The sequence below is a fragment of the Amia ocellicauda genome, chromosome 6 (genome assembly GCF_036373705.1).
Source record: "Amia ocellicauda isolate fAmiCal2 chromosome 6, fAmiCal2.hap1, whole genome shotgun sequence".
NCBI classification, from domain to species: Eukaryota; Metazoa; Chordata; class Actinopteri; order Amiiformes; family Amiidae; genus Amia; species Amia ocellicauda.
The window spans coordinates 17,866,681-17,887,437 of NC_089855.1; the positions used below are offsets into that span (position 1 = coordinate 17,866,681).

The 20,757-nt window shown below is 37.6% G+C and overlaps 1 protein-coding gene across 2 annotated transcripts in view; it reads left to right on the forward strand.

The window, feature by feature from the left end:
* Positions 1 to 2,934: 2,934 nt before the first annotated feature.
* Positions 2,935 to 20,757, forward strand: part of LOC136751124 (probable ribonuclease ZC3H12C) — a 29,082-nt gene continuing 11,259 nt past the window's right edge. Inside the window, exons 1-3 of one of the 2 annotated variants that reach the window (XM_066706457.1) lie at positions 2,935 to 3,247; positions 3,758 to 3,882; positions 18,428 to 19,227. In XM_066706457.1, the coding sequence (XP_066562554.1) occupies positions 18,500 to 19,227 (728 nt within the window). In that variant the 5' untranslated portion in view covers positions 2,935 to 3,247; positions 3,758 to 3,882; positions 18,428 to 18,499. Of the gene's footprint in view, positions 3,248 to 3,757; positions 3,883 to 11,381; positions 11,487 to 18,427; positions 19,228 to 20,757 lie in introns of those variants that run through there. The other variant, XM_066706458.1, reaches the window with a different exon arrangement.

Here is a 20,757-nt window from a genome sequence, read left to right on the forward strand (position 1 = left end):
AAAGCATTTGTGAAGCCACAACACGTACAACCTTGAGGCGGATGGGCTACAACAGCAGAAGACCCCACCGGGTACCACTCATCTCCACTACAAATAGGAAAAAGAGGCTACAATTTGCACAAGCTCACCAAAATTGGACAGTTGAAGACTGGAAAAATGTTGCCTGGTCTGATGAGTCTCGATTTCTGTTGAGACATTCAGATGGTAGAGTCAGAATTTGGCGTAAACAGAATGAGAACATGGATCCAACATGCCTTGTTACCACTGTGCAGGCTGGTGGTGGTGGTGTAATGGTGTGGGGGATGTTTTCTTGTCACACTTTAGGCCCCTTAGTGCCAATTGGGCATCGTTTAAATGCCACGGCCTACCTGAGCATTGTTTCTGACCATGTCCATCCCTTTATGACCACCATGGTGGAACGGGAGCTTCGTGCCCTGGATGTGCATCCCACAAATCTCCATCAACTGCAAGATGCTATCCTATCAATATGGGCCAACATTTCTAAAGAATGCTTTCAGCACCTTGTTGAATCAATGCCACGTAGAATTAAGGCAGTTCTGAAGGTGAAAGGGGGTCAAACACAGTATTAGTATGGTGTTCCTAATAATCCTTTAGGTGAGTGTATATTTATATATTTATATATATATATATATAACCTGCATTGTTATATTCATTATTTAACTGTAAATGTGTGTTCTATCTCAATATCTATATATTAAAAAAAATGTATGAATTGGGCCATTGTTTCTTGCTCATGCAAAGCCCGACTCTTTCCAATAAATTCCTTGTCTTAAAATGGTACCAACAGATTGAACAGCAGCAGTTATTTACTTTGTAACGCATATGTTTTACAAATATAGAATCTGTGAATCCATTCTCCACATTATATAGTAGAAAATACATTGAAATGTGTGGATAATGTTAAATCTTGAAAGTGTATTTAAAATATTTTTGAAATAAATATATCAATGCATGAAAAAGTAGAATGAGTTTACAAACTTGTATTGAAATCATAATATTCTCCATAGGAGCTCAGCTGCCACCAATACCTTTATAAACCTTTGTATATTTTATGACAATTCTAGCAAACGCGATACTATTCTGCAGATTCTGCAATTTATATACCTTCCTAGCAACCAAGGTCATTATAACACTGGTGTTGATTGGCACACTTATAAAGCAATGAGGAGTGCACTAGCATTCAAAGCCATAAAATGTTTTCTAGTAAGAACTGAAACTTTGTATAAGTGCTGTAGTATAGGTACAACTGAGACACAATTACAAGTTTATTTGGAAGAGAGGGGGAAATGAAGCAAAGAATATCCAAGAAAAATCCTGGAGAACTGTCTCAAAATAACACTGTTAGTAACAGGACAGCCGAGCAACCCTGAAGTAGAATGCTATGTAAACATCAGCTGCCAAAAACTGTAAAGGAAAAAAATATGATATATGCCATGATTTATTTTATTGTTTCTAAAAGCAGGGTGGAGACCAGCTGTTTGTTAGGGGGAAATTATGCAGCTGTTACTGCACAGTGTTAAGGAAAACTGACATTGTACAGTAGTAAAGAAAAGCCCTGGAACATTACCCTTAATAATTTGAGGAATCCAGGATACCTTTGTATTCTAAAGGTTGCATTTGCAGTAGTAATATGATTTACTCTAGGTGGATGATGTTACAAATATATTTTGTGTTTCAATACTGGTATGCTTCTTTTCACTGGAAATGACTGATTCAACATAGAAGTGTGTGTGTGTGTGTTTGTGTGTTGAAAGTGGGAAGCAGGAGAGATTGCTGTCCTGCTCATAACTGTTATTGTGGATACCATAAGGTATTTTCCAAAGCACAGCATGTTTGTGCAAGCTTATCTATTTGGTGTGGAGGAGCAGAAACACCAGTGGTGATGAAAGGAGATTTTGGTTTGTTGGCCTCTCCAGCACTGAAGCCACACCAAACTGCTGCTTAGATCTCTTGATAGCATACAGTGAGGGAAAAAAGTATTTGATCCCCTGCTGATTGTGTACATTTGCCTACTGACAAAGAAATGATCAGTCTATAATTTTAATGGTAGGTGTATTTTAACAGTGAGAGACAGAATAACAACAAAAAAATCCAGAAAAACGCATTTCAAAAAAGTTATAATGTACTGTAAAAGTTATACTGTAATGTTTAAACAGCCAAAACAAAAAGAAACAAACCTAGTCTATACTAAGGAATACTTGCTAAAATGTTTTATATTTTCTCCTTCTACACAAATATCCACTATTGATAAATAAATAAGAAAAAAAAAAAACTTTCTATGCTTCCTTAATTGATCATGTGTTTTGTATACATTGCTTTTGTTTTTTTATCAAGATAGCATTGTCATCATGACTCCATTAACCAACCTTTGGACATAACACTTCTCCCACAAATGAGGGGGCTTTGCTTTCTGTTGAAAAAGATGAAGAATATCTAGAAAGAGCTTACAGAACGTGCACATTAAGATGATCAAATTGTAGTTACTATATTTCAATAAAAGATTATGAACAGTGCAGGATGAAGGTTAGTTCCATAGCTAATACAAGCCTTAACAACCAACTGAAAGCAAGTGTTTTAAACATTTTGTGTTATAAACACGCCCATAATAAACATTGGTGACATGTATAAGAAGAAAATTAGTATCCATCACAAGCATGATCTGACTTAGGACAGTGTAGGTATGTGTCTCTGACTCGTTGTCTGATTGCAGATTTCAGTTTGACTTGGCACTTTATAAAATATAAATTGTTTAATCGCATAGCAGGCTAGTACTATGCAATGAAGTTCATTAGAGTTCTGCTGAGGGTTACATTACATTTTTAGCCACAAGGTGGAAGCATCCTAGAAGCTGGAGGCTGGATAACAGCGGTGCTTGCTTTTCCTTTTCAGTCCACAAGCAGGGCTATGTAGAGAATAGACCGGTGGCACAGTCTACCGGGTAGGCATAGTGGCATAACGGCGTTTTTAAAAGTTAAATCATGTAATAAAACATTAGTATTGAATATACACTCCTCTGTATCGCTTGTTATTGAACTTGCTGTTGTAAATCCACTGACTGCCCCCTGATCATCATGAGAATTTCGTTATTGGGAAAATTCTTGGAAACATGAAGAAATGTGCGGAGCGAAAGCAAATGTCCCCGATTGCGACTTTGCACCCCAGTATCATGGAAGAGCTCTTGGGAAATAATACAGTTTGACTTCAGTTATCTGTGTGCTGAGTACTGGTAAGTATTATTCGTTATTAATACTGTTGTTTTGACTTTTATATAAGGTGACGCTTCAGTAAATTACTTTTTGGGGTTTGGTTTAGGCTAAGCCGAATATTTTAACGGAACTTCAAACGAAAGTATTATTAGTTGATATGTATCGTGTCTTATAAACTGATGAAGTCGGGTGACTATATTATTGTGTTTTTATTTGTTTTCGCAAACCATTGGCTTCTGTGGCTTAACGTGTGCTTGGCTATATAACTTATAAGTTTTGGGGTGCTGGAAATACACTCCACAGAGTAAAGAATAAAAACATGTTTAATGTTAAATAATATATAATATTTAACAAGCATACGGTTTGTAGTTATTCAAGACGATAAAATAAAAATATGTTTAATGTTAAATAATATATATTTAACAAGCATACGGTTTGACAATGAGAGCTAATAACACTCGGAGCGCAAGGCAACAATTTTCTACTTTTGACAAATGAAGTTAAAGCGATGTTATTGTTTTTTGTTGCAGGCCCCAGCTGGGCGATTACACACCCACGGGCTCGAGTTAGCAAGTGACCCGAAGCCAGTGCCCTGCGCCGGGCCTGGGAGTCGCAGACATCCAGCCTTAGCGGAATCTGTTGGACTATTGCAAATGTAAGTTATACCTTGTTTACACTGAGTTACAGGCGTGTGTGCTGAGAATACGACCTTTATACAAACTTCTTATAAGTTATATACATATTTATCTAGACTTTACATCTTAGTCTTATTATCGTTATGAAATATGAATTATTATAAGCTACGATATTACAGCAACATAGTATAAGATCTTATTTCATTTAAAATGTGACGTAGTCGACATTTAATTAGTGGCTTTACTCTCAGAGTAGGTAAGAGGCTAAATAAGAAACCCGCTATAATTCATATTCATAAATAATCGCTACTTGTAGAAGTATTTGATTTTCAGATTTTTTTATTTGTCACTTCTAACAGTAACTTTTCATACAAAATATCGACAATATGAAGTCATTGTTGTACATGGGCGTAGTTCTAGACTAACCCCTAATCAAAACATCCCCCCTGCAAATTAATTCGTAAACACAGGGGGACTATAGTGCAATTCTGCAGGATGTAATGCAGTGCCAGAAATGATATTTAAAACAACGCATAGGTATAGATAGTATTGCCCTTATTGGAGCACGATTTTGTCGCTGTGAATAGTAACTGGAAACGTGTCTGCAGTGGAAGAGCACCTGTTACTGGCTCCTGAAGCCCCAGTAACAAGACTGCATTGTGCCGATATTGACCAGACTCCCAATGGAGGGTGTGAGCAGATGGCACATCCCAGCATAGAAAACCGCTTTTGTGTAGCCCAGTCCCGGGACTTTCATCTGAATTTGGCTTAATAAAAAAAGTAAAAGTAATTTTAATGTAACTTTTGTTCTTAGTGTTTTCCCCTGTTTTATATCTCTATATGGATTATGGGAATGTTTTTTCCTCCCAGACATCTGATGTCTGACCTGGTCAGGGGTTCCACTGTAGATATTGTTAGGAAGATGCATTGTTGTACACCGATGTGGTAGATATATAGAGGGGCTCTCCCCTTAGCACTGGTGTACAAATTGACTTATTGCATAGTCAGATGTTACCAAAAAGGAAATTGTGTTAGCCCCTTTTACATGATGCATTTTCCATACGTCGGCTGCAAAACAAGGTTTGTCATGGAAAAAATCATATCTTTTTAATATTGATTACCCCTTATGTAAATAAGTGCCATATTTTAATCACCTACATTAATCATAACTAAATGGATCCATTTATTTAATAAAAAAAAACCGTTAAGATTATAAGTTAGGATGTTAATGAGGTAGTAATAACGCATTGTGTAATCATCTTGTCCCCATCAATTTAAGTATCTCAATCAGTGATTCAGCTTTTTAATAGAACATATACTGGGGGCAGGTATTAGTCCACTTGTCTGACTACCTCAGCTTTCCTCTTGGGAAATGTAATCAGTTGAAATAGGTATGCTATTGAGCCCTGGTATGCCAGCTTGGTGCCTGTATACAAAAGATCTGTATCTGTGTCGCTGGATTCATGCATCTGGATGTAGAAACTGTAACCTTTTTTCACAGGTGTTTGGCCAAAATCAGCAACCAGTTGAACCAGCAAGTTAATGCAAAATATTGTGTCAATTAGCACTGTGAGGGAATAGATATGTTTAATAAAAACAAAGAAGAAAACTGTGAATATCTGGGTTAATCAGAAAGGCTTTGTCATTTCCATTTATTTTCTCAAGTGTTCTCATTTGTTATGTTTTTCCCACCCTTGTTTTTTTGCTCATTATGTAACGTAGCTGCTTTGTACACCATAATGAAATGTATGTCCCATATTGCAAAGTTTATTTGCACCCCTCCCAAATGCAATTTTTATATGGTGCATTCAAAGTAGAAAAATACATGAAGCAATGTTTTCGTTTTTCTCCCCCTTCATGGATAAAACAACACTGTCAGAAGGTGTCCGCAAAAACCTTTTGTTCATGGACGCAGACATGTTATATGAATTGGTGTGTAAGACTTAATTCTGGTGGCTAGGCCAAATGACCCAATGACAATAGTTTCTGTGACTCTTTGACTCCTCTAATACGAACAGCTGTGATTTGTGGAGGGGAAGGATATCCTGTCCCATCCCCTCAGAATTTTCCATAGAAAGGGAAGCAGAAACATGGGACTCTTATGCAGTTGGGAGAAATATTGGGAATCTTGTGTTGTGAAGTCATTTATATTTTATAGTTTCTGTGTTTTTCTTGGTTATTTGGCTGAAGTTAATGTGTACAATGTGGATGCAACAGTAAATTGATGGTTCATCACCCTCAGAAATGTTACATTATTGGCCTGTTAATATACCGCATAGGAATATGTATATTATACTGATATCGTGCCTTTTTATTTTTTTGTGTGTGCATATGTGAAATACCGGCTAAATCTGTTTGAATTTCATTTATTCACCATATTTCTGAGAGTTTCACATTTCAGCCACAACTCAATTTCCTTTTTGCAGACTTTTGAAAATGATTGTTTATTTAATATAAAGGTTACACTATTGTAATAATATTTTGTCAGTGTTGTCCAAATTCTAATTGTGTTTTCAGAGCCGTATTTGTACATCATCGTATGTTCTGCTTGCTTAGTCAGCTGTGAAAAACTCCAAACGTGACCGTGACTTACTGAATAGCTTGTGCAAAAGCCGACATTTACAATGAAAATTTTGTCAGCATTTGGTCTAACAGCTGGCACACTCCCATGAGGGCCAAGCACTTTGGATATGGTTTTCATAGCGGTACATGGCACTTTCCTGCATTGGAAGTCTGTTCCTGCAAACGCGGGGAAGCAAAAGTTGGTTAGGTAATTACTGTGTTTAAAAATACTTAAAGAAATCAATGAAATACAGACCATTTGGATTAGTAGTCTCATGGTTTATGTTTTAGAATGTCCATAATAAGATCCACTCAAATTCCTACCAGCGTGTTCTCCATGATTGAGACAGCTCTCCAGTGAACTATACATGACAAGGTACATCATTCTCTGTATGTGGATGCATCTTTCAACAGACCAGAACTCAATTCACTTGGGACCTAATCCGGGCTCAAGCCAAGTTGTTTAGAAGTGAAACGCGTCCCCTTGTGCCCCTGCAGTGCTTTCATCTTGGAATTGAAGGCCCCTCTAACGACAACCCAACAACACCATGCTTTGCACTGGGAGACAGTTACATCTTTGTATTTTCTCCCATAAAACCACCACTCCTCCGAAGTGCACCTTGTTCCAGCATGTCTAGTGCAATATGTAAATTTATATAGAGTGGGCTGATATTTTCTATGCTTCATTTAACACAAATTAATTTTAGTTTCTTCACCTGGCCTTTATTTATTTATTTAGTACAAGTTAGTAACTGCTTAGAACATTGTAATGAAATTATGAAAAGGTCTGTTTTTGTTTTGTTTTTTATAGGCCAAACTCTATAATACACCAAAGATGTAATTCTATTATTTAAAACTTGGAATCGTCAGTTATTGTCCCCTTTAATGCCACCAACACAATCTCAAATGTATGCAATGTAGGAAGGATTCAAACTGAGAGTAAGTCATTTCACCCTTCCTGCTAGATTGGCTAGTGACTTGTCCCTCCCGCACCCCTCCCCCTGAAATGTAGTGAACCAGTTTTAACACTCTGGCTTGCTGGTTTTGTTCTGTACTCCTACATCTCCTGTCTAAAGAAGTGGTCCATATTCTCACTCAGAATGTACTTTTATTGTGTTTTTGTCCTCTCTGCTTGTCCTCACTTCCTTTGGCAGGCTGATTCTGCTGGTTGAATAGCTCTTTCAGATGTGTCCAAAGTCGTCTTTGTTCCAAACTCCAGAGATTCCGTTCTTTTGTCTTATCCATGTAGGACATGTCTTATTATTCGGTTTGATCTTCTTTAGACTCTCTACCTCGCAGTGCCGTCTCTTTTGTTAGGTGGTGACCAAATGAATCTGACAGTTCTAAATTATCTGGTGCGAGTTTATTAGAACATTTTAAAATTCTTGCTTAAGTCAAATTCACCTGCTCTTTGTGGTTTCCTCTTTTTTTTTTTTTTTTTTTTTTCCCAGCACCACCAGTATGTTGTTCATTTAGGTTGCCTGCATTGCATACATTATTATTCATGCCAGTCATCTGATACATTAAATTACTTGTTAAACAGTAATTATAGTCACTGGGATGAAATACTAAAAAAAATACCCAAATATCCATACATTTCAGTAGGAAGATTATAAGGCAAAACATGATAGCACAAGGAGTAAAACACTTGATTTTCTTTGCGTTTCCTGCAGTACTAAGTCCCTGTATGTTCAGTCTGAATCTTTTTGTGTGGCAATTACTCCCAAGGATGAGAATACAATAATTGTCTGATTTCCAAGTCCTGCACGGCTTATGATAAATTGAGCGTTTATTCCAAGTTAACGAGTACTTCTGCGTACTGTCTATCCGGGTTATTGTGTGTCATTCCATTATCATAAACAGGAGTCTTGTCACTTTAGAAATAAGCAGCAGGTGGCTAGGTCCGTGATAATGGAAACCTAGGAAACTGAGTGGCCAGGGGGCTTAAGGGCTGTCCGGAGGCCTAATGCCCTCTCAGGTCACACAAGGGCACTCACTTAACAGCATGTTGCCTTTAGCAGTGCAGGCCTTGCAGCCTTCCTGCAGAATCCAGTACGTAAGTTACCAGTTTTGTGCCAAGTCATAGGATTCTAGTAAAACAACAGTAGCTGTATTCATCAGCTGTGGTAATAAAGTAGCTGGTGCTGTCTGTGTGACAGGAATACAGTTACGAGTATGCAAACTAAATGTAAAAAGGTTTGACTGTAGTACAGGAAAGTAGGACCTGGAAATAAAACTACTTTGTAGAATTTGCATTGAGGGCTGTTCACTGTATCTTATAATGCCTTATAAAACTCTTATGCCTTATAATGCCTTGCAATTTCTAAGTTGCAATCTGAAGCCCTAAAACAAACCCTAAACAGATGCAAAACTTTTAGCCTCGTCTGCTTAGATGTGCATGACAGTTAGCTGCTTTAATTTGATATTTGATGACTGCCAAACTTAAAACCACAGCAGTCACATTCTTAGTTATTCAGTTTGGCACCTGATGGCCAAGCTCAACCGAGCCACCCTATCCACTGGTTGACCAGATGGCCGAGAGCACGGTATAAAATCTGGAGAGACGCAAACAAACATTCTTTTGAATCCCTGCACCCTCTGCTGACCTCACCGTTGTAGCTTCGCCCCTGAAGCCAGGTCTCCCTGCAGTGGCCTCCGGTCTGCAAGGTGAAGTAATACCCGTGCCTAAAACATGTGTAAACAACGCTTATGGGAAAGTGGAAAGTGAAGACCGCAGCAGGGTGTGAAGAGCTATTTCAGCTCATTGAATCTGGAAGGTTTCTAGCACATGGGATTAAGCCACCGTTGGACGGCAGCCATCCTCCTGCTGCTGGGGATGGGGGGTGGCACTGGCAGAGACCCTTTCTTCACTCATCTCTTCCCCCTCTAGTGATCAGAAGAGCAGGAGTGGCTAATGAAGCTGCTGCACTCCGCGCACAACAGGTTCCTCTGCAGATTGAGTGGGGGAGGTGGGGGAGCTGCAACTGCGCTCCCCGTACATGTTGGAGATCTTTGCACAATCCCTTCTTATAAAGTATCTTTATTAATTTCCAATTATTTTACGTAGGGAGCTGTCTTCCATTTATGCTAAAGTTCCACACCAAGTGTTATCTTATTTCTGTTGTTTGAATGATTCATTCAACTTTGACAGTTATTGTTCTACTAGTGATTTATACAAGAGGTTTTATATCTTCATTACCACATGTATGCAAATTAAATTGTAAACATATGCATATATGGTCATTTTAAATTAAAACAAAGCTATGCAAAATAAAACTATAAACCTTGTGAAGAAAGCCTTAAAATACATATATAGCAGTTTGCCTAATTTATGAATAATGATTAAATCAAAAAGTTAGCTAGGCCTTATTGAATGCTTTATTTTGATTATTTTTTATTGGCATTTTTTTGACAGTTGGTTATTTAATTTATTTTTGGTTTGATATAGGGATACTGAAAGAGACTTGATAAATTGCTTTGCTTACATTCCAAACCTCTTATTAAACGCACTCTAAATTTTAGTACAGCATTCTATTAATATAGATGTTATAAACTATTATGACTTAACAAGCTCCCACCCCCCACATCACATAATAGCACCTGTTTACAGTTAGACAACAGCAGATGGCTTTCAGGAGCCAGCGCTGTGAGGACAGGCTACGCTTAGAAGTGCAGTTGTAATGAAGGAATAGCCAGGAGCTCACATTGTGCACAGCTACATGATCATCTGAAAATCATGTTAAAGGCAAGGCAAGTTAGAGCACTTGGCAAGTGCTCTAATAAACACAGGCAAAACTTGTGTGAGGTAGCCTACATTCATTTGTTTTCAGTTTTTACCCATTTCGTTTTTAAATTTTGATTTGCCCCTAGAAAGAAAATTGCATAAATCATTTTTCCCACTTGCAAAAGTAATATCTTTTGTGTTGCTAAGGAATATGTTATTGTACTTCATGCAAACGTTGACAAAGCACTTAGTAGTACCACACCTTAAATACAATGAATGTGGATATTCTCCTACCAAATGAAAGAAAATGAGAGCACTTTGTGACACACAATTTGCCTACAGACAAAGATGTGATAATATATAAATTACATTTATTAATTAAATATTGCATATTTATCAGTTCTACAGACACAGAGAAGGAAACTATTTTAAGGGATTGACTCCAGCATTTGTTATGAGATTTTATAACTTAGTGAGATGACACAATTCTGTACAATAACATGTATTTTGTGGATAATTTTGTATGCATTTTTAAAATTACTGAATAATGCTGCTTTTTTAATTGCAGTGCAGAATTCTAAAATGTCAAACAGGAACAAGTACAACTGACAAATGTTTGCCCTCAGTTAAAAATGTTTTACCCCAATAAACCTAGAATAAGCCTTTTTGTTCCTTGTGGTAAGTTCCAGGGCTTCTGCAGTAAAAGGCAGACCACTTTAATGTTACTGGATGGTTAAACCAGAAATAGATAATATATTTTTAGCAGACTTATTTTGTGCTCTTAAAGATTTTTTTTTTTTTTTTTTTTAGTTTTTTTTAATGCCAAAAATTGTTCTTAGGAACCCGGAATACTTTAAACATAATTCTGGTCATTGTTTCTGTAACCCAAAACAAAGGGTAGAGACTGAAGTTCGCAACAAGCCAGGTGTTTCTTACTGGCGGCCTGCTCCCTAATGACTTGAGCCCTAATGCAGCAGCTGCCTGCTAGCCCCTTTTGTTTAGCCCATTGTTGCAGCACACCCCTTGTTGATTCACAGGCTGCCCGGGGTAGACCTTTGGAGTGACAGCGACTTGCTTATCTTAGAATCCTCCAGGCCTGATGTGAGACGAAGCAGTGGGCTTGCATCTGCCTGTGCAGCTCATTGTGAGGTAGCTCTGCTCCCATTGGTCAGTGAGGGCCACTCACTAATGGGGGAAGCATAGACATTGTAGCTCCATCTGTTCAGCTATTCATTGTTCCACTTGCCTGCCTTGGAAGTCTGTAGTACAAATTGTATCGAGGAGTTGGTGTTGGGGATCACTACAAAGAAGCCAATGTCGGTGTGCTTTCCAGCTAATGTAAGTAGTTGGGATTTGGTTTGGAAATAGAGAAAGCAGAAAACCTGGGGATCTTTTTTTTTTCCCTCTGTCCCGACACCTAAACCAGGAAAGTATCCACAAACTTGAGTGTTTCTTACATACAGCAATGAGCAAAGTTGTTTCTTCAAGGGCAGTTTCCTAGGATTTCCTTTTGTTTCTCAAGGATCCAGTGGTAAGTGTAGATCTTTACTCAAACTTGGATATTTTGATTTGTACAAAACCCTGCTGCGGTCTTCACTTTTGTACAGACTGCATGGTACTTTACTGTTTTTCTTCAGCTGGTTGTATTAAAATAAAATAAAAAAATAAAACGGACAACAAACGTTTTAAAGTGGGACTGGATTCCTTGCATTATGCAGTATTGTATTATTCTCTATTCTACATATAGTAACGACATTACTGCATTTTGGTTTCTTTATGCGAGATCGTGAATAGTAGTTTACTCCATATGCATTTTTGTTTTGTTTTTGCACAATTTTTTTTTTTTTTAGTAATATACTTAACAGCTTCAAATCCATTCTATTTTGTATACGAGTCTGAATGATTTGTACCAATATTGATTATGCTAGTTTCTATGTAGGGTGTACTGTGTGTCAGGGACATGACTTAAATTCAGTTGTATATTTATTAAAATCTGTAAAGCTCAATTTGGTGTTCTCTATCAGCTGAGGCCAATGTCTTTAACACATTATTTATAAAGGAATTGCAAAGTTTATCAAGGTTGTCAGATTAAACCTGGCACATTTAGGAGGTTGTCTGCTCTTGTTGTGGAGTGTGCCATATCTAACTTTTGGGGTGAAACCCCATAGGAGTTGCTGCTGCAAACTTGGAGTTAGAACACAAAGAGCTCCAGAGATTGGAGATATTTCACAGAGGGCCACTAAAGGGTTAAGTAGAGGTTCTCCTTTGTATCACATGGCCCATTGTGCGAGCATATGCATAAGCCTATTGAAAGTTTTCAGAAGATGGGCAGGCCACCAGTTGCTGGTCCCCTGTGGTTCCAGTAGACATCTGTTGCCCTCTTGGCATTAGCTGATCAGTTCAATGGGACATCCCTCCTTTGTTCAGTGCAGTAATGCAGACAACAGACCCTTTGCAGTACAATAGTAATTTAACCTACAGGGACTTTAGCAATAGACATTTGTTACATATTCATTATTTCTGCTCTCACAAATATTGTGAACTTTTACTGGAGCAAATGGCACAGCATACGATTAGAATTCCTTGGGCAGTCTGTGCACTGAAAGTGTAGCAAGAGCAATTCTGAACAAGGTAGGAGATGCATATCAAATCAGTTCTGAAAATGTTATCCACAGTAGTTATTCTTTAATCATTAAAAAATTAAGTTAATTTGCAGATTTTTAGCTTTTTTGGTCAGAGGATTTTGGCCTTGTTTTAATGGTTTTCTGATTTTACATGATGTACGGATTTATTGTCTGGTGAATAACCTTGAAGATGATCAGTCTTCAATAAGGCACTAAATAAGTCTGTTGTAGTTAAAAACATTAATTTACTGTATTGTTCTTCTAGTAAAATTGCACGCGTAAGACTAAGAACCTTTTTCCCAAGAAACATAACTCGGAAAAGTTTTATTTGTGTAAGTTTCAGGGTTAAAATAAGCTATTATTTTAAACTCAGAACTCTGTTTTCTGTTTTTTATTTTATTATTTTCTAATAATACTTTCGACATTGTTTTACATCCAAGCCTGTAGTTTCTAAGACAACAGCAAGTAGGCTACATTGTTATAATTCTTACATGCATTGAGTGATAACAGGATAAAAGCCAGAAAACACAGGCTTACTTTGAAGTGATATTTATTGCAACTTTCACAGATTTCTTGTATGCCTATGAAAATGCACACAAACAAAAATGCACACAGTTCCTTTGTTATATATTCTATCAGTTTTTCTTTTGTCCTCTTATACTCCACAATTTAGAACAAATCTATCACTTCTATTAATGTTTCTGGCATGTGGAGGTTTCTCTTAATTCCATAATAGTTTCTTTATCAGGCTACAAACGTACAATGTTCATATTAAAATATTTAAATGTTTACACATTTTACACATTTCATTTCATAACTTTTAATTTTAAAACAGTAGTCAATGCTACAAGTGTAACACTGTAAATGAGAACTAAGAATAGAAGAGCAAAATTAGCTTGAATTAGAGCAAAAGTTTCTGGTCTATGCACTTAGGTGCTTAGAAATTGTAAACCACAAAATCTATTGTTACACTTTTTATGATCCTGTTGTTTACAGAAATTAGCACATTGCTCTTTGTCATTTACACCAAAATAAATACTGGTACTTAAATATCAGATTAAAAACTTATTTTTGTAATCCTTTTGTTTTTTTTAATAATTGGAATAGTGTATTTTTTATTTGTATTATAATTGACACATTTCTTTTTTCATTTTTCAGTTCTTCACATACATGTAAATACATATTTTTTGCAGTAGTTATGATTCAAAAAGTCGTTCGTCTTTTTAAAATAGACATTTTCTTTACTCTGAAGATCTGGAAGGATGAAAGGTTTGTCAGTGTTTCTTTACAAAACACAACATTTTTAAAGCATACTTGGAGCCAGTGACCACGGCAGTTGTCCATTATCTGCAAGGCCATTTTTGTTGATGTAGCATATTGTCTGACCTGTCTTAATGCCCTATTGTTTCTCAACAGAAGCATTATCTCCAGATTGTGCAAATAGTTTAATTGTCTGAAACCTGGGTCATTCAGCTCTCTTCATGTTGCTTTAAAGATTGACATGCAGAAGAAACAAAAAAGTTGTCCAAATCTTTGTATTTGACTTCCTAACTTTGCTTTAGAGCTCTGATCCATACCCCTGCCTGATTCTCTTTAATGTCAATATGGTGCGTCTTCTATTGCTGTACGTTTAGCAGAAGGGTGCACTTTTGCAGTCTAATGTAATTCATTCATGCATTCATTTGCATTTTAAATGTCATTTATTTTTATTAAATTAGTTAATTGTGATTGCAAACCTTGAAATAATATTGTTTGGTGCTCATTATGGAGAGCATGTACTTACTATTATTTTGCACATTTGATTGGGATTTATTCTGTTGTGCAATAACTACTATTTGTATCAAGGTCAAGAAAAGAAATGCAGCTGTCCTGCTTTATACAAAGAAAATGACTTAGCTGATATGGCTTCTTGAATTTTTTTCTATTTATTTTTGACAGCAGCAATATGGTTTGCTTTGTACTTAAGATAAGCCTCTCTTGGGAAATGGGAAATTAAAATGAAAAATTACCTGTTTGACTTTTATTACTTTGATAAATTATATCAATTCACAACCAGAACGTTTGTCTGAATGTGGTAGAGGCATAGCTCTGCTGTTTCAACCGAGTCATTGAAAGAAACTGAAACATAAGTAGGTTCTGCTAGAATTGTTTAATTGAAGGAACCCAGCATTTCAGTTTCAAAAGGCTTGCTCCAGGCAATCACAACTCTATGTGTACAGTGCATCTTTGTTTTCAATGTCTATGAAAGTTTCATAGTGAGCATAAACTTTAGGAACTTAATTAATTTGATGGACTTTGTTGCAGTAGCATAACTGAAAGAAAACCGCAACAAGAGACCCGATCATCCATTCAGTAATGTTTATTGTTCTCTATAGCCATAGGTTTTTATACTGACAAGGATCTGAAAGCACATTTCCATGGCACATACTTCTGGTATATGGTAACTCACAAGACAGCCTGATGACCATTGTACTTATTGTTATTAATTACTACTTGCACAGGAAATATGTTTCTTAATGGAGAAGTACTATATAGCCTAGTAGCAGGGGACGCCAGAGGACTCGAGTAACAGGTTATGTTCTTTTGAAAATTCGAATGGACTTTTCCTGCCCAACTAAGCCCCTATTGTAACTACATGTTCCAAAAGGTATTCAGTAAGATTTTAATTATACAGACTCATTCAGATTTAATTAAAATTATTATTATTTCAACCATGTATGTGGTATTGTGTTTGCCTGATCCCCGGTCAATGATATGACATCACTTTAGTTTGTCAAAGATCATTTTTGTTAAACATGTTTTTATTGTATAGATTTTCCCACTTGCTTTTGCAATAGTGGATGATTTCCCATTGCAAAAGCCTTGGAGACCTTGAGAAATGAGTCTGCCTGACTATGACTCAGCTGACTACTGAAATGAAAAAGGAATCTATATGTTGTCAATTGAATAGTTCATGCAGTTGGAGCAGACTGCAAGGTCTGTAGAACAATAATGTAAAAGTGCCCAGATTGGTTTGGCAGCTGCATTGTTCAGAGAGGGCGAGCCAGACACACTTGAGCCCCTGCCTCTTTTGTGGTCTTTTGTGAGGACCAAATTATTCCTTCACTGTCATGGCATTCATGAGGACATGCTAAAGCAGTAGCAGCTTAGCAACAAGGGGCATGTTGCTAGGCAGCTCTCTATCCAGTACATTTGTCTTTAATAGGTTTCAGTGGGCGCTTGCTGAAGGCCAGAGCAGATAATAAATTCCACATATGCTAGTCAGTCAGTCCTGCTGTGGTAACTTCTAATAAAGTCTTGCAGGACCTTTCCTAGAAATTAAGAGATGCATACAGTAGAGAAGTAAACAGTAGTGGGACAACAGGCAGCCCTGTTAGTGGAGGGGGTGTGCTTCCTTATAGAATTATAATGAACACTTTTGATTTACCGATCATTTGGTTAATTCACAGCCTGTGGTTGTTTCAAATTACTGGACATGTTTTTAGGATGACAGATGTGTCATTAAATTGTAATCTTGCTTTTTAAAATGATCATAATACTAGTTTATACGTTTATACATTTAAAAAATAAAACAAACTTTGATATTCAAGAACATCTGTATTGGATGGGCAGTTTGTGATCCGGTTATGTGCTTCAGGTAAAAGGCTATGTCTGGTTATTTATGTATTTATTTATATAACTGAAAATCCTTTCTCCACATACTTTAATATGACTATAAAGTATGCCCTACAGAAGTGTAACATGTAGCCTGTGCTGTTTGGATAAGTAAAAGGCCACAGCTGCTATTTTATAGAGCATTATTTCAGAAAAATAGAACACAACTCCTTACCTCAGCATGTTTTATATTTTTATTACATTTTGCTTCTGAGGAGGTTGTATATCTCTGAAACAATGAATTAATAATAATAATAATAATAATAATAATAATAATAATAATAATAATAATAAGCAAGAGAGATGAGATGGAATTGAAATCAAGAGCAAGTGAGTGCACTGTAAACAGGGAACTGCATCAACAAGCTTTTATGGCATAGCAGAAACTGACAAACCAATGATCACACATTCTTTCTGTTCAGTGTGATGGTGTGAGTGTGTTTCTCTTGGTTTGGGTGAGGGATACTGGCCTGTCTAAAGGGCACCATGACTACAAATACATTTTGCAAGATTGTGTCACCAGTACTGGTAAGATTGATGGTCACGAGGCCTAATTCTTCCTTATTAAAATTATTGCTTCAGATTCCATTGGTTTTATCATTGAGTCCATTGGTATTTGTTATGATAAGACCACTGCTTACACACATTGCTGACATTAGGATCAAGAGGTGTTTTGATTGTCATGGGGCGCTTGGAAGATGTTTTGGAGATTCTTCATGCATCGATTAATATTAATTTTGGATAGCTGTTTGCACATCAGTGCATCAGTCTTTTTGTATGCATGATTTTTAAGTTCATTCCAAACAATGGACGCATTGTTTCAGTTTGAACAAAAACAGACATACTTTGCTGTATAAAAGCAGGCTGATTATGGCGTCCACGCAGTTTTAAATGTAAATATGTGATTCTTCTTTTTAAATGTTGACAACATTAAATCAACTACCCTAACAGAAAAAGTAAAATAAAAAATATAGGGTACGAGTATTGATGCACTGGATCTAAATATGGTAAGTGGCATTTGTTTCTAGATTAATTTCCAGATTAGCACATTTCTAAATTGTTTACTTTCTTTACCCCATATTTCCCACTATCACAGTAACTGACTTTCGGTGTTTGTTTTCAACATTCAGTATGTGTGTCTGTGTGTTGATTATTTTAATGGACAAACTGAAAGCCCAGTAATTAATTACTAGAAGTGTAGAATCAGTTTTACCTCATAAACTCACAAAATAATTAATCATCTATTCTTTTGCAGCACATCAATTAAAGCGCACACAAACTTCAAACACTGTCCACCTAGCCATTTAGAAACCATTCATTTGGAACCAAATTGATGTTAAAATCTACATATTCAAACAGAATGGCCAGAATGTTATTGTGAAGAGAGCATTTTCTCCACGGTTAAGGATGTCACCAGGAATTATCCCCAGGGTTTCATAAAAGTATATCATAACAAGTTTAAAGCTAGTGCTCAGGTTGTGCAGGGTAGCAATACAAATATGTACCAGCAGAATAGTGGCACAGTATTTCATTGGATATTCTTTTAATAAAAAAAAATACTGTACTTACCATGTCTAAAGGATAATTACTGGTGTGTTTTCAAATTAATGCTTGAAGACCCCTTTGCATGTCACTTTGCATTTGATATTAATTTGAATTGTGTTTCCTATGTTGAGTGCAAATAAAACAACGATAATCTGTTTTGGACAAGGGTTATGTGTTTTGTGGCAAGAGACATTTTCACTAGATCAGGATGAGAAGTTTGCTACAGGACATGTGTGTTTTAATGCCACAGACCCAGCTCTGTAAGAAACATTTTTGGAGTGTGTATTAATACAGTGTTTACCTGGACATGGTTTATGTTCATCATAGGTATGATCACAGTGAAAAGTTTCAATCAGAAGGGCCACAAGTCAAAAAAAACAACCAGGGGACTTGGGTGGAAGGAGAGGAGGTGTGCTGTAGCACTACTAATTCTTTGTCCTTTAATCTGGTGGGCAGGATTACAGAGCACCATACTTCCAAGAGCAGAGCAGTGCCGGAGGTGTGGACCCGGATGTATGCAGCAGCTTCATGGGCTTGAAGGACCACCTGGATGATGGAATAGACAGCATCCTGTACCTGGGTCTGGATTTGGATTACCTACATGTGGAAAGCACAGACCGACAGTCTGGCCTGAGCGATCCCTGGTCCGGGAGAGAGAAGCCTGTGATGAACAAAGTGGAGGGAGTGGCAGGGTCAGCAGAGGACACCTACAGCAGCTCCCTGGGAGACTCTGAAGAGAGTGCTGGCTCAGACAGTGACATAGAGCAGCTGCCTTGCGCCGAGGGGCCGCCCAGCGGGGGGTCTTTACCCAACACGCACCGGCAGCTCTGTCGGTCGCCATGTGTGGAGCCTCCAGCCAGGACCGAGGAAAGCCAGTCGGATCTAAAGCCCGAGGAGAGCAAGCCACCAGACGCGCTCAGGGAGTACCAGACCAAAGTGGAGTTTGCACTCAAGTTGGGATACTCTGAGGAACAGGTGCAACTGGTGCTCAATAAGCTGGGCCCCGAAGCGCTGATCAATGATATCTTGGGCGAGCTGGTGAAGCTGGGGAGCAGGTCGGAAGCAGAGCAGGGAGGTGGAGGTGTATCCATGTCTTCCTCCTCTTCCACATGTTCTTCCTCTTCCTCTTCCTCCTCCTCCTGTGTTTCTGTGCCTGCTGACACTCGCCGCCCTGAGTCCCCCCCCCAGCTGGAGCTGCTGGATGACACGGATAACCTCAGACCCATCGTAATCGACGGCAGTAACGTGGCAATGAGGTAAGGCCCTTCTCAGGAGGTCCATAAACTGCTGTGGACAGGCTCTGTCATACTGGTCTGAAATAACCCACATTTTACAATGTACGAATTTATATTCCACGTATGCAAACGTGTGCTGTAAAATCAAGACCATAAAACATAATAAATATGTGAATTGAAAATAGAGATTGCTTTGAAAACCTTGAGATATTATGTAACAGTAGAGAAAGTGTGGAAAAACTCAAATTCTGCTCTGAAAAGTTCAACGTGAAATTCAGTGTTGAGGTAAAGTATGTGTATTGTTGGAAGCATGAGTATTGCAAGTGTTGAAATATGATGGGGCAAAGAGGTTATACAGATTTTCTTTGACCATTTTTCCCCACACGTGCTTTAGTTTCAGAAGAGAAGCTTATTGATTCTAGTTTTCGTGACACCTTTCATACTTTTTCTGTATACTTCTGTGAGTGTTTAAGCTGCTTTTCTTTTTTTTTTACCCAATATTTTTCACACTTCTTTCATCCATCACTCTTTTGTGGCATTTGACCAAAACATAAATATGCATTAGAGTATGAATGAAGCTTACATTGGGCGGAAATGGGAGTGGAGAAATCATGAAGTGTCAATAAAAATTAATAATAAAAAAAAAAAACAAAGAAAGCACTCATCCTCAAATTCACTCATATTAATAGTCACAAAAATGTTAGGTTTCCGAATGCAACCCTGGTTATCTGAGAGAGAATTCTACTCAAAGGGGGGTGGGACATTGACATCACCACAGGGAACTTGTGAATTATTTTTCTAACAAAGCTGCCTTTAGGCCACTGTGCGTTGTTGCTCAGACTTATAGCTGCACTGCAGCAGTAGAGAGGACCTGTTGGGGAGGAAGCCTTTGACTCATGGTCACTGTTTACAAGAGTCCGAGGACTCCATACGCCTAACAGCCAAAACTGCGGTGCCTCACTCGATCCTTATTTGAAGGTCATATTATTAATAACAATTCAATTCCAGCAATTCAGTGTCTCACCAGAATATAGCCTAGTAGTACAACTCTACCACTGCATTCAATGCATTTAAAACAGATGGGAGGAACAAAAGCTTTCTGTTTACGAGTCAGACAAGATTTCTGGGTGAATGGCAGAAAGAGGCTGAGTCACTGTGGCAGCTTTGTTAGAAAAGTAATTCAGGAGTTCCCTCTGGTAATGTCAATGTCTCACCCCCCTTTGGGTAACATTTTCATTTGAAAAGATAACTTGTTTGACCTGGCTTCTCTTCATGGAGATTTAGTTGGCTTGTCATCGTGCCCTCACATATAAAGGCAGTCAAAATAAACCACAGTGGCATCTTTCCAGTAAAGTTGTGTGTGTTGGTACTGTTGTTTAGAATGGTTTTGAAATTTCAAATAGTGTTCCAGTAAAATCTGAAAATCTGGCAATATAAACTCTGCAGTCAGATCTAGGAATCTGCTTTTCTGCCTTAATTCAGAACTTAGCGATTGGATTTGCTGATGATTTGTTTCATGTTTCATAGTTTTTCATTTGTGTTCTTGTCTCA